The sequence below is a fragment of the Sphaerodactylus townsendi genome, linkage group LG04 (genome assembly GCF_021028975.2).
Source record: "Sphaerodactylus townsendi isolate TG3544 linkage group LG04, MPM_Stown_v2.3, whole genome shotgun sequence".
Classification (NCBI taxonomy): Eukaryota; Metazoa; Chordata; class Lepidosauria; order Squamata; family Sphaerodactylidae; genus Sphaerodactylus; species Sphaerodactylus townsendi.
Window position 1 is genome coordinate 27,580,450 of NC_059428.1, and position 17,421 is coordinate 27,597,870.

At 42.0% G+C, this 17,421-nt stretch overlaps 1 protein-coding gene and 1 pseudogene across 1 annotated transcript in view; one reads left to right on the top strand and one right to left on the bottom strand.

The window, feature by feature from the left end:
• ARHGAP20 (Rho GTPase activating protein 20) overlaps positions 1-17,421 on the bottom strand; it is a 109,372-nt gene that overhangs the window by 82,370 nt on the left and 9,581 nt on the right. Inside the window, exon 2 of the mRNA XM_048495015.1 lies at positions 1,115-1,200. Within this exon, the coding sequence (XP_048350972.1) occupies positions 1,115-1,200 (86 nt within the window). The remainder of the gene's footprint in view (positions 1-1,114; positions 1,201-17,421) is intronic.
• On the top strand, positions 17,237-17,386 carry LOC125432247 (annotated as a pseudogene).

A 17,421-nucleotide genomic window follows, 5' to 3' on the forward strand; every position in this document is an offset into this window, starting at 1 on the left:
TATAAACAAGAGAAACTTATAGGAAGTTTCATTATATTTGCATTGAGCATGTGATGAATACACTACAAAGACGGCTGGGAATTAACCTGGGCCGCAGTTGCTGCTCGGGGTGGGGAAGGCGAAACCAGCAGATGCCGCCCAAGCGAGAGAGGACTGGGAAGGGGAGCCATGCCTGGATAGGGCTAGCGTCACCGAAGAAAAGGAGGGGCGAAGCAAGGCTTTAACAGAGCTCACCCTCCTTTGTCTCGGCCATGTGGTCGCCTGCTGAAGATTTGCCCACCCACACTCCCTAATTTTTCTTATGTGTTAATGCATGCTTCTTTTGTCATAGCCTGGTTCATTGGCGGTTTTGTGCATGGGTATTGATCTGGAAGGGCAAGGGGAAGGGAGCTAGGCCTTCCCCTTGGGAACGGCGACAACGGCAAGAGGTGTCCACCCTGCCAAACAGGACCAAAGGGGGAACACCTCTTGCCAAGTGCGGCCGCCCGGCAGAGCCCCGCAGAAGAGCGAAGCTCGGGTACGGGGCACCCGCCCTGCGGAGCTTCAGCATGTTACCCACATGACTAGATCCAGACCCATGCTTAGCTTCACGCTTCTGCTCAATAAAATGGCTATGGCCAATTTATTACCCCAGCAAATGGAGTGATGTGTATTATTGGGAAAGGGTTTCGTGCAAAATAGGTCCACCCTCGGACAGCAAAGCAGGTGGAGCTTCCACAGAAGTTAACACTTGCAAAGAAAGTACAGGCAAAGCCACATGCAATCGACAGCCCACTTCTGAAAATAATTGGTTTGCCTCTGCAAATTCCTATGTGAGGAATAACTGAATCACGCACAGTTTTTTGCATCCATCAATCATCAAACATTATTATGCAAAGTTTTAAAACGTGAAGAACCTAGTTTACGAAGGTATAGTCATTACTCTGCTCCACACATTTATCTACTTTTCAGAGATCCAAAAACTCCTGAAAAGGCCACTGTGGGGGTGGATTGCACCTCTTCCTGCAGATACTATTTGAGCCGTGTGTGGTTAGCTGCTTGTCAAAAACACATTACAATCTGGTATGAGAAACCTGCAAGAAAGTACAGCCAGAAAAAACACATTCCACCTCACCTGGCATTCGTTTTGGTCTTGTTCAGCGCTTTGCTGATCACAAGGGATGGGGCAGACTGACGTCTTTGGGCCAAGCTCTTCATTTTCTGATGAGAAACAGAAACAAAATGAAATTAGAAAAAAAAGCTTCATTATAATAGCTGAATGGAAGAAATGCATGGAAAAACACAATTGCTTTTATTAGAAAGGATTTTAACAGCACTCTTCTTTTTTTCAGTGTTTTTCTAGCCTCCAGGAATGAAGTCTGCAAAATGTGACATACTAAGAAAAGGAGAGATCCCTGGGTGAGAGAAAGCAGGTCCTTGCATGACATATGCCAGTAAACTATTAGCACATGTACCTTGGGCATCCATTTTTGTGAACTAGTCTGTTTTTGTAACAAGCTATCCTGTTCTTCCTCTATAAATGACCACTCATGTTAAGAATGTAGGTAAGACCAGCTTTAAGAGAAAAATTGGGTTGAATGCTTCCAGCTTGTTTGTGGACACAAGGGAGGAAGGGTCTGTCTTTCGACCCCGGGGGGGGGGGGGGGGAGGAGGAGGAGGAGGAAGAGGAAGAGGAAGAGGAAGAAGAGGAGGAGGAGTTTGGATTTATATCCCCCCCTTTCTCTCCTGTAAGGAGACTCAAAGGGGCTGACAATCTCCTTTCCCTTCCCCCCTCACAACAAACACCCTGTGGGGTAGGTGGGGCTGAAAGAGCTCCAAAAAACTGTGCTAGCCCAAGGTCACCCAGAATGCACAAGCTAATCTAGTTCACGAGATAAGCCTCCACAGCTCAAGCGACAGAGCAGCGAATCAAACCCGGTTCTCCAGATTAGAATGCACCTGCTCTTATCCACTACAACACACTGGCTCTCAGGCACTGCAAATATCATTGTAACTGGCAAGTAACTTCAAGAACATACCCATATCACACAATTCAGCATCTATTTCCATATGAATCCCAGGAGATCAGGGCTATCCTAAGATACACTGGTATACAGGAAGAAAATCAAAACAGTGCTCCCCCTCCAATCTGCCCTGACCGAAGTTTGGCACTTGACAATGGGAAATAGCATGCAAGTGCCCAAAATCTACCCAGTGCCACAGCCAATAAGGTAATCATGAGGGTAGATTTCCAGTTATAGATAAGAAATTTGAGAAGGTTGGTTGTTGGGTTTGTGTTTGTTAGATACAAAAGTTAATTTCCTTTCTAGACAATACCTTGAACTCACTGCCAGAACTGTAACAGCAAACATCAGTACAGGTCCTTCATAAAAGATGGAGCTCTCCATCTATTTTTTGGAAAAGCGTCCTTTGTCACACAATTGTTTCCCCAAGAAAGAAGTGGAGACACACTTAAATTCCTAACAATGAATCAAAGCTGAGGTTCAGTGACAGGGTAGAAAATCACCACCTACCTTTTCCCTGGATTTTACTGCATACAGACGAGGGTATCTAGCACCTGTCTTATATCGACACATATGCTAAGGCAGTGGTGGCGAACCTTTGGTACTCCAGATGTTATGGACTACAATTCCCATCAGCCCCTGCCAACATGGCCAATTGACCATGCTGGCAGGGGCTGATGTGAATTGTAGTCCACAACACCTGGAGTGCCAAAGGTTCACCACCATGGCGCTAAGGGGATTGTGCTTTCAACAGATCCCTTTCGACAAAACACAGTTAATGATTTCAAACCTACATGTTTCACTTTGCACTGCAGTTGAAGAACCAACAAAATAGCAGCGTGAACCCACATTGCTGGATTAGTCAAAAATGAACTCAGACTAAGTCTCATGCACCTGATTGACACAATCCAGTCCCAAGAATGACAAATGGCTTTGACCTGAAGGTATGAAAAGAAGCATAAAAAGACCTCGCACAATCCAGCGCACAAAGCAGTAAGCAATCATTACAGGCTCCTATTTTGTCTCTAATACTTATTAAGATCACTGTGCAACAAGCTGATTTTATTTTAATTCAAATCATAAGGGAACGTCTTTCTCATCAGCAGGTTGACGATATTTATAGTATCGACCTGTATTCCTTTCCATTAAAGGGAGGTTCTGACTGCTGCTTGAGCCAATAGTTCAGGCGTTAATACAATCAGCGTGCGCTCAGCACTTGGCAAAGGCATTCTAACACAAAGAATGCAATGTCCTGCTAAGGACTTGCCTGCTATGGAGACAAAGCAGGCAAGAGCAGTTAGCTGCTATCCTTAGTAACCATTTACATTGGCAGCAAAATGCTTGTGCCTGAGACAGTTTTTCCAAACATCAAATGGAAATTAAAAAACAAAACAACGTATTGGGGAAGAAGGTCTGGAATGCTAAATTAAAATAAATCTCGTGTTCCGGCCCCATACACCTGAATCCAACAGCAGAAGTACACTTTTACTGTTTATTCAGAAGGAAAATTGGTAGGGATGATTACAACAACAACAGCAACAACAACAAACCTTTATTAGGCATGAAGAGGAAAAAGGAAGGAAACTAGGAAAAACAAAAACATTGGCAAACCAAAATAAATTATTCCAATAAGCCAATAAGAAATTCAGCTGCAGAGGGGAAGAATTATTTAATAAAAACATAACTTTCCCAGTGAGTGAATATTAATTGAACTTTACAGGAAGCAAAGAAAAAGGGATGGACCTAGACCCCTTGTAGTTAGGACAAGAAGGAAAACCGACAGGGATGCAGCTTACTCTGAAGCAAGTGCCCAAAGCAGCTCAGATTTAGGACAGATCTGTTTAGGGTGAAACTACAGATACATTGTAATTAGCATGCATTTCCAGTCATATCAATGGCAACCATTCATGGAATAAAAGAAGCACAACATGGATACCAGAGCTGCTTTGACATAAATATTGAGCTCTGCCTCTTCTCTCAAACTGCAGTTGTGGGGGGGGGGGGGGGGAGAATTCTGCAGAACACGGCCCCACTTTCTATATTTCCTCGTGTGCCACCGCATTCCCCCCCAAAACTTGCTTTGATACAATGTTTCTGGAAAAATCATATTCAGAGTGGGTTCAGCCATCATATCAATGGGAAGGTGTGGTTTTTTAGTACCACTTCCCCTGACTCCAACCACCACCACCCTTTGACTGGTTCTAGCGTTAATACACTCTAGCAGTGTGTCTTTTACCTTTTCTTTTATTAAAGCTTGTGAAACAACTCACTCATCGGCAATGGAGGAATGGTGGAAGGAAAGGAAAACTGCAAAATGTCCCTCACGTGTGCACTCTGTTGTTGCTGTGAATGCGCTAGCGTTGAGGAAGCAATGAGTGCACAATGGGGTATCGCCCTCATATGGACACAACCCTAGAGGCAATCTTCAGAACAGCAGGTGTATATACATGCTTCTTTATCAAATTGTATTACTTGTGAGATCTTTTTCCCCAGACAGAGTCTGGAGCATTTGCTTGTTTTCCAGTGACTGGCACAAGAACGGATGACCACAGGTTAGAGCTCATGGAATAATGGGATGAGAGAAGGGCCACAGAAGGGCAAGGGAAAGAATCAGGGATGTATGAACTAACCCAAACCTTTCTGAGACACGCCAAGTCTTTACTACTTGCACTGGCTTCAGCAGACCAGGATGAGAATTGCTGATATATTTTGTGAATTGAGCTGGAATATTAATGCAGCTGACACCGGTCTTACCAGTATAACTTTAAGAGCTGTGTTCAAAAGTTTCCTTTATGCAGAGCCAGTGTGGTGTAGGGGTTAAGAGCAGGTGGACTCTGAACTGGAGAATCGGGTTTGATTCCCCACTCCTTCACATGAGCAGCAGACTCTTATCTGGTGACAGATTTGTTTCCCCACTGATACACTCCTGCTGGGTAGCCTTGGGCCAGTCACAGTTCATTCAGAACTCTCTCAGCCCCACCTACCTCACAAGGTGTCTGTTGAGGGGGCGGAAGGGAAAGGAGTTTGTAAGCCGCTTTGAGTCTCCTTACACGTGGGATATAAATCCAAACTCTTCTTCTACTACTAGAGAGCCAGCATGGTGTGGTGATTAAGTGCAGGTGCACTCTAATTTGGAAAGCTGGGTTTGAGTCTCCGCTCTGCCACTTGAGCTGTGGGGGCTTATCTGGTGAACCAGATTAGCTTGTGCACTCTAACACATGACAGCTGGGTGACCTTGAGCTAGTCACAGTTCTTCGGAGCTCTCTCAGTTATCTTCCGAGGTTGTGTTTTAGGTATCTTGCCTTCTGGGTCTTCTCAGCTGTGGCATCAAAACTCTCCTGTCCCCTTCTGTGGCTGTCCTCCTGCACTTGAGTGAAGACTTTTGTTTTGTCTGATGTTCCCTCGGCGATCTCTCTTTCTTGCCTTTTTTTTGCTGTAATGTTTTTGTATATATATTGTAGCTTTGTTTTAACTGTTCAAATTATGAGTTTCTGTTTGATTTTAAAGGTGAATAAAATGTATTTTATTATGTGTGCACATTTTCAATTTGTAAGCCACTTTAGCGGTACTAATGTGGGAATAAAGGTGCAGTATAAGTTTTGTAAATTAAATCTATAAACAGTAGCCTCACTTTTTCCTTTTGTTCCTTTGTTTTTAGCCTAATTAGTTTTTTTCCCCTCTTCTTTCCTTCTGATTGTTCTCTTCTGGCTATTCATTAATTTGATTATTTGTTCTGGTTCCTTTATTGGTCAAGAGAGGATTTACTAATGTAAGGCATTTAGAAGTAAGGCAAAATTCTCCTAATTTTTATTTATAATACCCAAATAACGACCATGACAATATTTAAAAAGAAACAATTTTCTGACAATTTTACATCTCTACCTGGGAAAGTAGGAAGCAACTGAAAATCACAGTAGGCAGCACTGAGCTGGACAAAATGGCAGTCTAGGTATAAACTGCACCTTCTGTCCTAGGAAAGCCAGACAAAGTGTATGACAGGCTCAGGAAAACAAGACTCAACCTCTAAATCCACATGACCATCTGCCAGCCTCAATTCCTCATCTGTAAAATGGGAATATTGGTGTCTTATATCACAAGGCGGTTGTAAGAGAAGACCTGCAAAGTATTCTGCACATTTGACGTGTCCACAGGTTACCAGCAGCAAAACGAAGAGTTCATTATACAATGCTATGACTTTAATTTAAATTTGGCTGAAGGGTATCACTCGCTTGTGATCAAGAATGGGCGGAAAGAACCCCTTTATTAAGAACACTAGCATGCAGAAGACGTTTTGAGGAGGAGAGGACATTTTCCCAGTAAGTTTTTATTGCCAAATCTACTTGACAACATCACCAAATGACTTTTGATGGAGTTTTCATTTTGGCCTCTGTGACCAGGAGAGTGCACACGGTACAAACGTATACAAAAAAAGCAAACAGATTAGCACTTGGCAAAGCATGCCCATGTTCCAAGACTTCAGGGCTTTCCCAGCGGGATTTTAAAACTGACACAACTCAGACGGTCCTAAACTCATTCCAAACTGCTACCGGGGATATGTCTCTGTGCAAGTGAGCCAACATACACGTGCCAAGTTCCGATGCCAAAGAATCCCTACTGAGAGAAACTCATAATGAGCAGGAACATTTGAAAGGAGTTATTTGCTCTCAAATAGTTTCATAGCAAGAATTCCTTCTTGTGGTCCCTGAGATCATAAATGAATGTTTCCACTGATTTGTTGTCCAGAGTGAAATCGATTGTGAATTTAGATTGGTTAGTGGAAATATCAGAAATGCAGTTATGGAATTATAGATACAGAAGAGATCTCAAGTCCTTAAAAATCCACGCCTTGCACCACACCAAGATACACTAGCTTTAATTTAATTTTCACAAAATAAGGAAGATTTATATACGAGAAGGTAAAAATTAGGAAATTAGTTTATTGATGTGAATGTACAAAATAATAGAGTGGGAAGTATTATGTAAATATCATTGTAGGACTGCTTGTTTCCTAAACTTTTTTTACAAGCATATGAAATATAATTAGCAAAATGAAAAAGTAAATATCTAGTTAGGAACAAATGGAAGAAATAAGATGGAAATAAGCAGTATTTGAGAGTAATATATGTGAGTTGTTATGTCTTGTGTTTTTATTTGCATGGTAATATCTTTCATGTTTTTTGTTGCAGTTGTTAGATTTTAACAAAATGTTCTAATAAACACTATTAAAAAAGATACACTAACATTCATTGATATAGTTAATTAAATACTCAGATTCAAGTGGCACCATCGTCTGTCCTGTCAAGTGCTTTCTTATTCTCCACAGAGATGTCCAGGGGTAAGAAATGTGTTCTACCATACAACCTGATTACCTCACACCTTGGAAAGATGTAATACAAGCAAATCTCCAAGAAAGCTCACTGTAGTGTAGTGGTCAGTGGGTGAACTTGGATCTGGGAGAACCAGGTTTGAATCCCCACTCTGCCATGGAAGTTTGTTGGGCACCCTTGGGCCACTAATACTCACATGCCCTCAGTTTAAACTACCTCATAGGGTTGCTATGACGACAAGATGGAGGAGAGGAGAGGAGAAGGAGACAAGCTGCTTTGGATCGCCACTTGGGAAAACGGACCTGATCCACCAGGCTTTTGGCCAGCCGGGGTAAACATCAGATCTTTGTACCATCTAGGTCTCCCGTGGGTGGGATGGGGTTGGGGGGGAAGTCACCATCAGCTGTTGTTATTAATCTGTTGAGTTACAACTTTTAATTCATTGTTTTATACTGATTTTATTGTGATGTGTGTGTGTGTGTGTGTGTGTGTGTGTGTGTGTGTGTGTGTGTGTAACATGAGACTTGCTTTTGAGTTCTGGTCGCCATATCTCAAAAAGGATATCGAAGAGATAGAAAAAGTGCAGAGAAGGGCAACGAGGATGATTGAGGGATTGGAGCACCTTCCTTATGCGGAGAGGCTGCAGCGTTTGGGACTCTTTAGTTTGGAGAGGAGACGTCTGAGGGGGGATATGATTATAAAATTATGCATGCGGTAGAAAATGTTGACAGAGAGAAATTTTTCTCTCTTTCTCACAATACCAGAACCAGGGGGCATACATTGAAAATGCTGGGGGGAAGAATTAGGACTAATAAAAGGAAACATTTTTTCAAGCAACGTGTGATTGGTGTTTGGAATATGCTGCCACAGGAGGTGGTGATGGCCACTAAGCTGGATAGCTTTAAAAAGGGCTTGGACAGATTTATGGAGGAGAAGTCAATCTATGGCTACCAATGTTGATCCTCCTTGATCTGAGATTGCAAATGCCTTAGCAGACCAGGTGCTCAGGAGCAGCATCAGGCCATTTCTTTCACATCCTGCATGTGAGCTCCCAAAGGCACCTGGTGGGCCACTGCGAGTAGCAGAATGCTGGACTAGATGGACTCTGGTCTGATCCAGCTGGCTTGTTCTTATGAGTAGACCTGCTTAGGATTGTTCCCTAAATTACCTATGACTTGGTTAACAGCCACTGCTATTAAATGCACAGGGTCATCAGCGTATATTAATTCAGACAAAGAACTATTCTTAGGAGCACGCAGTGAGTGTATGCACTCACTCTGCCTTTTCTACAAACTTTTTAAAGGGACAAGGTTGGAGGGATTGGGGCTCTTTATTTTATCTTTGATTTTAGCTGGGGATATTTTATTATTAGTGTGAGCTGCCTTGAACCAAGAGGAAAGATGGGATATAAATGCGTGAATAAATAAATAAATAAATCTGACATCAATGTCAAAAATAATACAATGACCCTGATTGCCCCTCAATTCCAGTCAGTGCCAAAAATGGTGCCTGAAGTGACCCACAGCTCTGGAGTACAGGCACCTCTTCCCAGTTCTAACTAGAATGTTCCTCATAAAAGACAACCAGTGAAACATTTTTTGGCTTCTGTTGTACACAAAGCATTACCGTGGAAAAGAGATCTCAAAATTTGATTTTTATAGAGGAGCAGAAATACGTTGTGACCAGTAGATTAATGTTCCGCTACAGACAGGCATTAAGGTCCAAGAGCATCATGTTATGAACTGTGCTGAAAAACACAGCCATTCATGGATGGACTTGGACTGGCTTATGGCTGAAACAATGAAACTGTTTGGAACTTCTAAGAAAGCAAGCTTAGGAGTATAACATAGAACAAAATGACATAAAGGGGGCTGGAATTTAAATATACCATTCAGGGAATCATGAAAAATGTAGCTTTAGTTGTTATCTCCTCTGTTGTGAACAGCCAAAAAATTGGAGAAATGTGATTTTTCCCTAGCAGTAAGTGTCGAAAATTAGAGTTGTGATAATGCCCTTGCAGATATCTCTTTAATTTATGGTACTGCACAATCCTGAGGTTAATCTTCCAGAAGACCACACTGATAATTATTTTTATTTTATTTATTTTATATTTCGATTTATAACCCACCCTTCCCCATAGGGCTCAGGGCGGTGAATAACAACAGTGACAAAACATACAGAACAAATAATCATAAAAACTCAAAAGCATAAAACAGTTTAAAACAATAACAATGGATGGCGCCATCCCATACCCCTTAACATATCTCTGGGAGGCCACAGACAACAAGTTGATTCAATTCAGACCCAGCTGGTCAGAAGTAAAAGCCTGGCGGAACAGCTCTGTTTTACAGGCCCTGCAGAAACTATTCAAATCCCGCAAGGCCCTGATCTTGCTGGGGAGCTTGTTCCACCAGATGGGGTCAAGACCGTAAAGGTCCTGGCCCTCATAGTGGCCAGCCGGATATCTTTGGGGCAAGGGTCCACCAGCAGATTTCCCTCCGATGTGCGGAGGAATCTTAAGGGCCAATATGGGGAGAGGTGGTCCCGCAGGTATGTAGGTCCAAGACTGCTCACAGACAAAGGTCAAAACCAGAACTTTAAACACGATCCGGTACTCGACTGGAAGCCAGCGCACATGACACAGGGCCGGAGTAATCCGGTCCCTAAACGATGTTCCAGTATGGAGCTTGGCTGCTGCAAGCTGTACGAGTTTCAATTTCCGGATCACAGACAAAGTTAGGTCAGCGGAGAGCGAGTTACAATAATTCAGTCTGGAGGTGATCATAGCATGGATTACTGTGGCCAGTTCAGAACGGGAGTGATAATTACTAGCATAATTACCCCTGCCTCCCTTAATTACCCCTCCCCTCTCCTCCCTTGCATGCCATCCCTCACTCCCCTTCCCTTGCATGCCATCCCATCCCACCCCTCCCTCCACTAGGGTGGGCCAGGTCCAGATGCCGGGCCCCCCTCCCCTCCCTTGCATGAGTGATAATTACTAGCAGGGATAGTAGTAGTAGTACATTTGCACTTACTAGAAGGGAAAGTAGTAGTACATATGCATTTATTAAATCGTCTATGTACATTTGTTAACGCTAAACTGACAACATATACTGGACTCTCATGAGTTTTTGTTCAGTTCCTCACCCAATACATCTTATTGAAGGTACAGCCAGAAAAATATTTTATGTTATAAATGCTGTTTACTGTTTATATTGATCAGAATTCTTGGTATCAAGAATGTAGTCGATCCCTTGGCCGGATTTTTGTCCAAAGTATCTGCATCAACTGTCCTGGACTTCGTCATAATCTTTTAATAAAAGTTTAAAATTTTAAAAAATAGCAATCGTGTCACCAGTTTGTTTCTGCAGTATAAAGAATCAGCCAATGGAGAAAGGACTTCTTCTTCTAATGGAAAATTCCTCACTTGGTGGAAAGAAACCACTGAATCCAACCTCTAATGGTTTGATATGGAAATGTAGTGGCACAGTATTAATGCACAAATAGCTCAGAGCAAGCAGATAATTCTAGAAAGGCACAATCCTACACATGGTTTCACTGAAGTCAAAAGAATTAAAAATACACAACTGTGTGCTGGAGAGGACCCAAAACTAAATAAATTAAGACAGATGTGGATTACACTGCGTCCTAGGAACCAGCACAAGTAGTACCCCTGTACCAATAATTACTTCAAAGCAAGGCTAGAAATACTCCTAATAGCCAGCTGCTGTTATTTATTACATAAGAATTTAAATCTTAGATGTCAACATGTAAATTTTAGGAACCAAAGCAACAAAGTCATAGATTCTTCTAGCTCTGTCTAGAAATGCTAGCATTCAGATTCTGATTTTTAAAATGTACCTGACAAATCCACAACTTCTGGTTACAAACTTCAAGAAGTTAACAGAGGAACTGATATCAAATCTAACCCAAATTTATTTTTCCACTGTTAATCAATGAAAAAAATAAAACTATTTTAGTTTTGTAAGTTTCTGATGATCTCATTTCAAGGGTAACCCACGAAACCAAAACAAATTTCTGAACAAACAAGACAAACAGTGGTTTGTTCTGATGCATCAGTTGGGTGGTCCACATGCAGGTTACACTAATTATATTCTATGCTAACTAGAGCAGCAAACTAAAATGAATCTACCTCAAAAAAATAGCTCCAGGAAGCCAGCATCACTACTCTGACACTCCCTTATTTTTAATTTTCCCTTGTTACAGCATTTCAGCACTACAAACCTGAGCAAAGTCAAATAAGGGATTCATAGTTCTATGAAGATGCTTAAAGAGCAACACATCAAACGTCTTGCCTCTACAAATCCCGGATTTTTTTTTGTAGTAAGATTTTGACTAGCTGGTACAAAACCAAGAAGCATTTGAAATACACATATGCTCCTATTCTGTCTCTGTGTGAAAGATGGACACTCCAAGCAAACACTCAAAGGCAGTTCTCTTTCCTTCATTTGTACACATCCTCCTTACCAGCTACTGGTGAACACAAGGAAATAAAAACCGGTCTTACACCAAAGCAAGCCATTGGTCCGTCAGGCTCAGTGTTGTGTTCTCTGATTGGCAGCAGCTCTCCAGGGCCTCAGACAGAGTCCTTCCCAATGCAGCCTAAGGTTTTTTGAACAAAAGATATTGAGTGTAGCACCATCCACACACAAAGCGTATTCTCTGTCTCGGAGCCATAGCATTTCCACAAAGGCAGATTCATGCATGGAGGGAGGTGGGGAGGTTCAGCACATACTAATACCCAATGACACTTCCTTGGCCCATGTACAATTGCAAGGGTTGTCAACAAATGTCCTGTCTCTTTAGCAGAGACTGAATGGGACATTATTTACTAGGTGATGTTAATTACCTCTCTGCCATGAAAAGCTTCAACTGCCCATTCCCACACAGTAAGACTCTATTAAAGGTGCAGGTCATTCTTCTCTGTAGGTCTGGCATCAGCAACTCTAATTTCTTTTCCTCCCCAGTCACCGTTATTCTTATGAGAAGGTGAATGAGATTTGAAACTGGTGGGACAGAGTGAATATTTATTGTTGCCTTCTCCTGTGACAGTTCTCAGTATCCTCTCCTTCTCCCTCCAGAAATATCTGGCATGTTCATAAATTCCCCACTACCTCCCAATAATGCTAAATTTTATTCAGACAGGCTCAAAACTGGTCACAATTTTATCAGCTCACCTTAATCCACATTGTTCCTGATTTGTTTGAACAACACCAGTCTCTATGCCGATTTCCTCCTCTCTCACTTCCCTGCGCAACGTCACAGGGCAACAGTTCCTGGGAACCGTTGTTAGCCAACTGTGCAATTCAACTGCCACTTCCTGGTTCAAAATGGCCGCTACAGGAAGAGACAAAGTAACGGCCAGACAAGTCAATCCTGTTAGGAGTACTCTATGATACAAAGGACTGCGCATCAGCAACAAAGCAAGAAGCACACAGACCAAAAACAGACCGCAGGCATACACTATAACCTTATTATACTTCCATACTGCACTGAGAGTTTAAGTAGAAAACTAATTTTAAAGTGTATTAGGTTTTTCTCCACAGAGATGCCAAGAATGAGACCACTCAGCATCTACAGCAAATTTTGGATCACGGCCACTTTTGTTTTTTACAAGTTTTATGTCTTTAAAATCAAAATAGACTTCCTCCTGCAACACACTGCCTTTTTAAAATGCCCCAGAATACTGCAGTCTTTTCAGCAACAATTGATCCATTTATTAGAGTTGCCAACCCTGGGTTGGAAAATTCCTGGAGATTTGGTGTATGGAGCAAGGGTCTGCAACCTGCGGCTCTCCAGATGTTCAAGGACTATAATTCCCAATACAAATGGGAATTGTAGTCTATGAACATCTGGAGAGCCGCAGGTTGCAGACCCCTGGAGGAACCTCAGCAGACTATAATGGCATGGAGTCTATTACCCAAAGTAGCCATTTTCTCCACAGGAACTAATCTTTGTAGTATGGAGATCAGCTGTAATTCCAGGAGACAACTCGACTTTTAGTACACCTCTTATAACGTCAGAGGACAACGGTGCCAATAATAATCTTGTAATGGAACAAGTTATCACAGTTTTATCCCGCCCTTCTTCCAAAGAGTTCAGGGTTACCTTTTAACAACTCTGTAATGTAGGTTAGGCTGAGAGAAAGTCACCCTGTAAGCCCTATAGGAGAATGAGGATCTGACCCCAGGATTCTCCAGTCAAACTAATCAGGATACCATACTGGTTCTCCGCAAACCTGTTAAAACACAAGCCTTCCTCGGATTTATGTGGCCTGTTTTTATACGTAGTTACTTTAAATAAGTACTGCTGAATTAAATGGGATTTACTTTCGAGCCTTAAATAAATAGGTCAGTATCTGCTACCCACACACACCTGGTTTTAAAGGTGGGAAAACCCTTATTCTACATTGTAGGATGTATGCTAGAATACGTCTTGCCAGAAAAGCAAATTTCAGACCCAAAATTATGGCACCTCTGATAAGCCATTCAGTAGACAAAAGACACTACATGTGCCTGTCACAGCATGTGATGTACTTGCACAATGAATCAGACGTCTCAGCAGTAATAGTCTATTAACCAACAGTCCTTAGGTTCTTGAATGAACTCACATTGAAAAGTAAATATGAGCAAGCACAGCCTGTCATTCTGGGACCAGTGTTCATAAACAACCATGGAGTTGCCAACATTTGCTTTTAGACTGGGCTCCTGTGCCTTCAACAGTTACAACTCAGGCTAAGATCACTAGATAGCATTTTTTCCCCTTGAGAAAAGTTTCTGTTATGTTAGGAAATTGTCTGCAGAATTTCTGCCTGTCATGCTCCTGTTAGATGGGAGAATGCAATGTTTAATTTTACTACTTAAAACATTTCTATGCTGCCTTTCCGCCAGTTTAGGGTCTTCAAAGCAGCAGACAGTCAAAAACATTAAAACAAGCTTTGAAATACATAATACAAAAACAAATAAAAATAGCAATTAAACAAAGCACATATAGATATTAAAACACATACACAGGAAGGAAAGTCAGGGATGGACTGCCAGAAAAAACAGTAAGTTTCCACCTGCTGGTGGAAGGTGATGATAGAAGGGAACAGACTGAATTCCCTCCCCAGGGATATCCATCATTTTTGTACTTTGATTGATAATGCCTTTTCCTCCAGTTGCTAATTATCTAGCCTGAGAGGGCTAAGACATCCAAATAAAAGCCCCTGAAGATGACTGTATTGGTTGGGTAGCTTCATAAGGGAAGAGAGAGTCCTTAAGGTACATTGGTCCCAGCCATAAACAGCTTTAGAAGTCAACATCAGCATCTTAAATTGGGCTCAGAAGCAACTGGGCACAAGAATAGATGGAACATGACTGGAGTGATGCAGTCTCTAAGACTCCACTCCAGTCAGCACTCTGGTTGCAGCATTCTATACCGACTGGAGCTTCTGAACAGACTTCAAGGGTATCCCAGGTAAAGCACATAGCTGCAACCCTGCCTAGATGTTACCCCAGGCATATAACATAGTGGCAAGATGTATATATTTTTGCCCAGGAAATGCTGCAGTTGGCTCACCAGCCAAAGCTGGTGAAAGCCAACTCTGGTCACAACTGTTACCTGCTTCTCCAACAGGAGGCAGATGTACAGTAGCACCTCAAAGCTATGAACCTGCTCCTTTAAGGAGAACACAATCCCACAGAACAAAAGACACATCAGTTTTTGGGTCATTTCTCACCCCACACACATACACAAGTAGCACCTATATTCTGTCAAGATTAAGTTTCAGCTTATAAACCCTCATCCTTTCCAAAGTCCAATATCCAACCCTGAAACCAGATAGGAAAGAACCCAGGCAATCTGCTTTCTTCACAAAACTCTGAAGCTGCCCTACCACCACATGTTCAACAATTTAGCATTTGAGACTGGACAATATTCAGATCTCCCAAGTGGAAGCACTATTGACTGTTTCCCTCAAGGGTGATCATCCCTTCTCTCAAAAAGACATTTACCATCTCTTGGGCTCAGTCAATCAGAGAGGGGCAAGGGACAAGCAACCAGGAGGGGCAAGGGACAAGCAAACAGATGACAGGCCTCAGACTTCCTAGAATCCTGTCCACACCCATGGAGTGAATAAACTGAAAAGTATCCCATATAACTAAACAAGCTGGCAACCTCTGCCCCTATCACTGCTATTGTAATGTCCAAACCAGTTAAGACACTATACGTATTCTGCCCTGGTTTTCTAAAATAAAAATACAGAAAATACACATACCTGGCACTTAACACCCACTTTAGCTAGAACATATAACACTTTAGCTAGAACATATAACTTTAGCTAGAACATATAACACTTTAGCTAGAACATATAACAGAGTTTATGGGTCACTGTAAGTTTGCAATCCTCCTGCTGGTCACTTCCTCCATGAAACACTTGGCATTTGAAACCAATAGGCAATAATAAGCAACTTTAAAATTTCCCCTCCCTCTCAAGATGTATGCACAACAGATAGATTTATAAGTATCTTCCTCTCCATTCTGCCCAATGACTCAAGCATGCACATACCTATATTCACACCTGCAATTTTTTTCCCACACTCAGTCACACCAACAACAAATTCCAAGGCACCCAAATGACCATATACTTGTGATTTTTCAACTTTGCTTGTAGTAATAGAATCTGGTCCATTAAGACATCATGCCTTTTTGACATGGGTTCTGTTTTTTGCTGGAATCATCACAAATAATCTATTATAGAAGGTAAACAAATCAAGAAACGTCCATTATTGCTGATTTATTTAGAGGTTTATATTTTACTTTTCTCCCAGAATGCAAAGCATCTTACAACACTGTTCTCTTTTCCTCGTAGAGAAGGGGACAATGATGTTGTAAACCATGTTTGGCATCTATTATGAAAACAAGCAGGGTATAGATAAATACTGACCCCTCCTATTTTTATGGGAGAAGTCAGTATCCTATCTTCCTCGAACTGCTGCAGCACTTTGTGCCTATTCTAGTGGCTTATATCCAACACCATATGTTTAAGAATTTCTCATGTATTGAGACTAACAAACATTTCCACTTACTAAGCATTAGAAGCAAAGTTATAAAAGCTCAGAAGCCAAATCTTCCCAGTCACAAACAACAGCTGAGCACAGAAATTGCAGAAAAACAATTGGTGTTCTATCTAGAACTCTCCAACAGTAAACCTCTATAAAAGTACAAACTATCAAGTTTCATTAGTATTTGACACCAATTAAATTCCGAGATAGTTATAAGACACCCTCCCTGTGATCTCAGAAGGGTTGTTAAAACCATGGCTCAACTTCTTCCTCTGTGCTGTTCCAAAAACTGAAAATAAGGAAGTTTTCTGAAGCCAGTGAAAGTCACCATGATAACATCTCTTCAGACCCACACCTCCCCATAGGGAATCAATGTAAAATCTCCCAACATACCATTACTTAGAAGTTGCTGTTTGTTGTTTTTTGCTGTCAAGTCACAGCGGACTCACAACAACTCCAAAGGGTTTTCAAGGTCAGAGACATTGAAATATAGTTTGTCACTGCCTGCCTCTGTGTAAGGACTGTGGTATTCCTTGGAAGTCTCCCATGCAAATATTTGCCAGGGTCAAGGCTGAGAATGATTGACTGGCCCAAGGTCACCCAACGAGTTTCCGTGACAGAGTGGCTATTTGAACCCTAGTTTCCCAGATCCTAGTCCCGTGGTGGCGAACCTTTGGCACTCCAGATGTTATAGACTACAATTCCCATCAGCCCCTTCCAGCATGGCCAATTGGCCATGCTGGCAGGGGCTGATGGGAATTGTAGTCCATAACATCTGGAGTGCCAAAGGTTCGCCACCACTGTCCTAGTCCAACACCTTAACCACTATACCATATTGGCTCTCTCTCCCTGCCAGTGGAGATTCATTCATCATCACCAAGGCCAGTGTCCCAGGATAAGGCTCATCCATTGCACTTCAGGTATGCTGGCCCCCATGATTTCCCCCAATTTGGGAAATGTGACTGCATTATTTGTGGTACCTAGGTTTTAACAATAGCAGCAAGACAAAGAGCAGCAGAACCAAAG